Source organism: Cyprinodon tularosa, unplaced genomic scaffold, assembly GCF_016077235.1.
Source record: "Cyprinodon tularosa strain WSP-4 unplaced genomic scaffold, ASM1607723v1 ctg1660, whole genome shotgun sequence".
NCBI lineage: Eukaryota > Metazoa > Chordata > Actinopteri > Cyprinodontiformes > Cyprinodontidae > Cyprinodon > Cyprinodon tularosa.
Window position 1 is genome coordinate 1 of NW_024038494.1, and position 4,518 is coordinate 4,518.

General features: G+C 45.5%; 1 protein-coding gene across 1 annotated transcript; it reads left to right on the top strand.

Moving 5' to 3' along the window:
• Nucleotides 1-2,147: 2,147 nt before the first annotated feature.
• LOC119780820 (H-2 class II histocompatibility antigen, A-U alpha chain-like) lies at nt 2,148-4,177 on the top strand. The gene is made up of 4 exons (XM_038281019.1): nt 2,148-2,330; nt 2,401-2,613; nt 3,579-3,896; nt 3,979-4,177. The coding sequence occupies exons 1-4, from the start codon at nt 2,174-2,176 to the stop codon at nt 4,104-4,106; spliced, it is 816 nt and encodes a 271-aa protein (XP_038136947.1). The 5' UTR covers nt 2,148-2,173; the 3' UTR covers nt 4,107-4,177.
• The last annotated feature ends 341 nt before the right edge of the window (nt 4,178-4,518 follow it).

Here is a 4,518-nt window from a genome sequence, read left to right on the forward strand (position 1 = left end):
GCTGCTAGAACCTGGAGAACCGCCCCCTGCTGCTGCATCACTAGTTACCAGGTAGAAGAGACTGACTGAGTCTGACTAGAAGCTGCTGCTAGAACCTGGAGAACCGCCCCCTGCTGCTGCTGCATCACTAGTTACCAGGTAGAAGAGACTGACTGAGTCTGACTAGAAGCTGCTGCTAGAACCTGGAGAACCGCCCCCTGCTGCTGCATCACTAGTTACCAGGTAGAAGAGACTGACTGAGTCTGACTAGAAGCTGCTGCTAGAACCTGGAGAACCGCCCCCTGCTGCTGCTGCATCACTAGTTACCAGGTAGAAGAGACTGACTGAGTCTGACTAGAAGCTGCTGTTAGAACCTGGAGAACCGCCCCCTGCTGCTGCATCACTAGTTACCAGGTAGAAGAGACTGACTGAGTCTGACTAGAAGCTGCTGCTAGAACCTGGAGAACCGCCCCCTGCTGCTGCATCACTAGTTACCAGGTAGAAGAGACTGACTGAGTCTGACTAGAAGCTGCTGCTAGACGGACTATTTCTAGCCGGAACCTTTCAGCCTCACACACTAGCTCTGGTTCCTTCCCCACCAGCGAGGCGACATTCCACGTCCTTAGAGCCAGCTTATGCAGCCGAGGATTGGACCGCCAGGGTCCCCTCCCTCGGCCGCCACCCAACACACACTGCATCCGACCCCTATGGCCCCTCTCACGGGTGGTGGGCCCATGTAAGGGGGGACCCATGTTTCCTCTTCAGGCTGAGCCCAGCCGGGCCCCATGGGTAAAAGCCCTGCCACCAGGCGTTCGTGCCCCCCCTCCAGGCCTGGCTCCAGAGTGGGGGCCCCGGTGACCCGCGTCCGGGCGAGGGAACGCCGAGTCCAAAGGTTGTAGTCATCATAAGGGTCTTTGGGCTGCGCTTTGTCTGGTTCCTCACCTAGCGTGACACAAGCGTGTCAGATAATGGATAATAGAAGTTCCTCCATACTGAATGAACAAAACCAGTAAATGGACCCAACCTGGTTCTGATCTCCATCTGGGTTCAGCCTGATGGGGCCGTCCTCAGATTATCTGCTCTTTCTGACTGATCCTGATTAGAGATGTCCCGATCCAGGTTTTTGTACTTCCGATCCGATACCGATACTGGCCGATACCAGCCTATCCCAGCATGTATTTAAGTTTAAGTTAAAGTATTTAGCCTTAGTTGTAAGACTCATGTTGAAAAGGGTTTTAGTACTCTTGATAACATCTAGCCAGCTGAATTAGGTGAGATTGAATAAAACACAATGATTGGTAACAACAAACTTACCTGTTTATTAAGAGATAAACACAAACTGGACAAAATTTTGAATAGCAATCTGAAATTGCACAGTGAACAGTAAAACCGTAAACAGTTAAATGTGCAAGTATTACTGTAAGTTTTAATAGAAATGCAAAACAGACAAGAGTGAAAAATAATAACTTAGAATCAGGACTCTACTCTTGAAAAAAGACACTGCTTAAAAAAAAATCAGTGCAAATAATAGTGAACTATTACACAAAAAGGCCTTATACTCCCCAATCTCCTCCACACCTAGTCTCCATCTACACATCATGCAGGATAAAATAATCCCTCACGGCTGACATTTTCCCCGCTATCTTCCAATTCACCTGTTTTAATGGTTAGGCCGGGAGACAGACCCAAAAAGACCTGTGGGTCTGTTGAAGGTGTTCTGGAAAATGCGGACCGGATTCGGGGAACACTGGCGCAAAATAGTGGAATGGATTGTTTCAATCGGCGAAACTGGAAAATACGGACCGGATTTTTTTTTTAAAACTGGATCGGCAGTCTGGATCGGCTTTTTTACATGCTTTGCCGATACGCATTTTTTTGCCAATATCGGCGTCCGATCCGATACGTGGATCGGATCGGGACAAGCCTAATCCTGATCCAGACTGGAACCAGATTATAAAGATTAATGGAGAAGATCTGATCTGATCCACCTGGATGAAGAACAACTGCTAGTAGATAGAAATAACCAGAAAATAAATGTTCAATATATTAAATTAATTTTTAATAATTTATATAATTATATAATTTAATAGAATCAATCATCTTCAGATCTAATAGTTCTACTTCTACCTTTAACCTGATCATTTCCTGATCTCCAGCTTCCGTCCAGGTTCAGCTGCTGTCTGCCTGGATACCAATGACGTCACAGCCTCTGATTGGCTGCTGCCTGCTTCTGCTTCCAGCAGCAGCTGAACTTTCCTCTCAGTTGATCTCAGAGTTTAACAGAGAGAGGATGATGATGATGATGAAGCTGCTCCTCTTCCTCTGCTCCGTCCTCTGGGTCTCTGCTGATGGTGAGTTCTACTGGTTCTGGTTCTGGTTCAGTGTGACCCAGTGGACCTCAGTGGTTCTTCTCTCTTCCAGTTCTCCATGAGGACCTTAATATCGTTGGATGTTCAGACTCTGATGGAGAGTACATGTACGCTCTGGATGGAGAAGAGATGTGGGTCGCTGACTTTAAGAAGGGAGAAGGAGAAGAACCTCAGCCTCCTTTCATTGATCATATCAGCTACCCAGGAGGTTATGAATCAGCTGTGGCTAATCAACAGATCTGCAGAGAGAACCTGAAAGTCTGTCGTTCGGGTATGAAGGACCTTCCAGTGGAAAACGGTAAAGATCAATAATTATTAAATCTCATCTCATTGAATCTCTGAACAGATGATCGATCTTTAGGTAACTATAAATGATTTATCATCAGTTTAATTAAATCAATCCACTCTATGAGAAAATATAAATTTCTCTAAACAGCTGAAATATGAGAAAAAATAAGAAGTGATGATAATCTTTAGATGTGAGTTGATATTAAATTATTTATCTGTAAACTGTTTATTGTTTAAAACTGAGATTAAAGAAAGTTTAAAAATATTAATGTTGAATAAAACTAATATTTTCTGTTTTTGATACTAATGATAGTATATGAATATTTTATATTTTATCAACATAAACTCAGAGTCAGACCAGAGTTTAGATCCTATTAACTTTAGATTTTAATAATTTATATCATTTATTCAGCGATTAATCAATGTCAAACAATTACAACATCAACCTGATCCATCAACCAATCAGAGCTCTGCTCCCTGCTGCTCTCTGATTGGCTGCTGAACTCCTCCATTACTGGCCCAGAACAGCAGAACTTGGATCAGGTTCATCCAGACATTGGACCTTCTGAACAGACCTGGTCTCAGATCTCAGTCCAGACTGCAGAACCTGCAGAACCTTAGATAGAAACCTGGAACAGAACCTTCAGCTTGGTTCTGGATCCAAGACCAGACAGAGGAACCAGAACCTGGAACCATCAGCTGCCTCTGACCCAAAGATGGAGCAGACAATGGTCTCTGGTTGGAGGAGGTCAGAGGTCAACTGCAGACCTCTGAGGGTTCTTCAGTGTGCAGGAACTGAGCTGGAACCTTTTGGACCAGTAGAGGTGGGAGGGGACATTAAGCGATATAGTTGATGGTTCTGATCCTCTTCATCCGGTGCCGTGAACATCTGATCCATCTGGTCCTTCATCAGGTTCTGTTCTGGTAGATGAATCTCCTCAGCTGGTCTGAGATCAGTTCTGTTTCTCTCCTCAGATGGTCCATCTGCTCCAATGGTCTACCCCAGAAATGATTTGGAGCTGGGAGAGAAGAACATCCTGATCTGTCATGTCTCTGGTTTCTATCCTGCTCCTGTCAACGTCTCCTGGACCAAGAACGGCCAGAAGGTGACTGATGGAACCAGCATCAACGTTCCCTATCCCAGTAAGGACAGCACCTTCACCCAGATCTCCAGACTGGACTTCATCCCTCAGCTGGGAGACGTCTACAGCTGCTCAGTGGAGCATCCTGCCCTGCAGAAACCAGTCACTACGATGTGGGGTGAGGAACCTTCATCCATTACCAGACATGGAGGTGATGGACGTCCACCTCCAGATGTTCATGTCTCTGTCTCTGTCTCCAGATGTGGACGTCCACAGTCCTCAGCCCAGTGTGGGACCTGCTGTGTTCTGTGGAGTGGGTCTGACCATCGGACTCATCGGCGTCGCCGTGGGAACCTTCTTCCTGATCAAAGGGAACGAGTGCAGCTGATTGGCTGCAGCTGATTGGCTGCAGATGATTGGCTGCAGATGATTGGCTGCAGATGATTGGTTGAAGCTGATTGGCTGCAGCTGATTGGTTGAAGCTGATTGGCTGCAGCTGATTGGTTGAAGCTGATTGGCTGCAGCTGATTGGTTGAAGCTGATTGGCTGCAGCTGATTGGCTGCAGCTGATTGGATGCAGCTGATTGGTTGATGGTTTAATGGAGAATATTTCTGTTTTTTTCTGTCTGATTAAATCAGTTTTTCTTTTCTTGACCTCAGATGTAAATTCAATTTATTCTTCATTATTTTTTCTGCATAAAGTACAACATTTAGATTATTTCCTGATGTTTTTATCTGCTCTGCAGTGAACATCTGAACAGCCTGTTCTGCAGGTTTGAGCCAATAAAGGATTATTAAAG

Coding starts and splice junctions, on each gene's coding strand:
- LOC119780820 (XM_038281019.1), top strand. CDS start 2,174: ATGACGTCACAGCCTCTGATTGGCTGCTGCCTGCTTCTGCTTCCAGCA. Junction 2,331..2,400: donor CCTCTGGGTCTCTGCTGATG/GTGAGTTCTACT, acceptor TCTCTCTTCCAG/TTCTCCATGAGGACCTTAAT. Junction 3,897..3,978: donor ACCAGTCACTACGATGTGGG/GTGAGGAACCTT, acceptor CTCTGTCTCCAG/ATGTGGACGTCCACAGTCCT.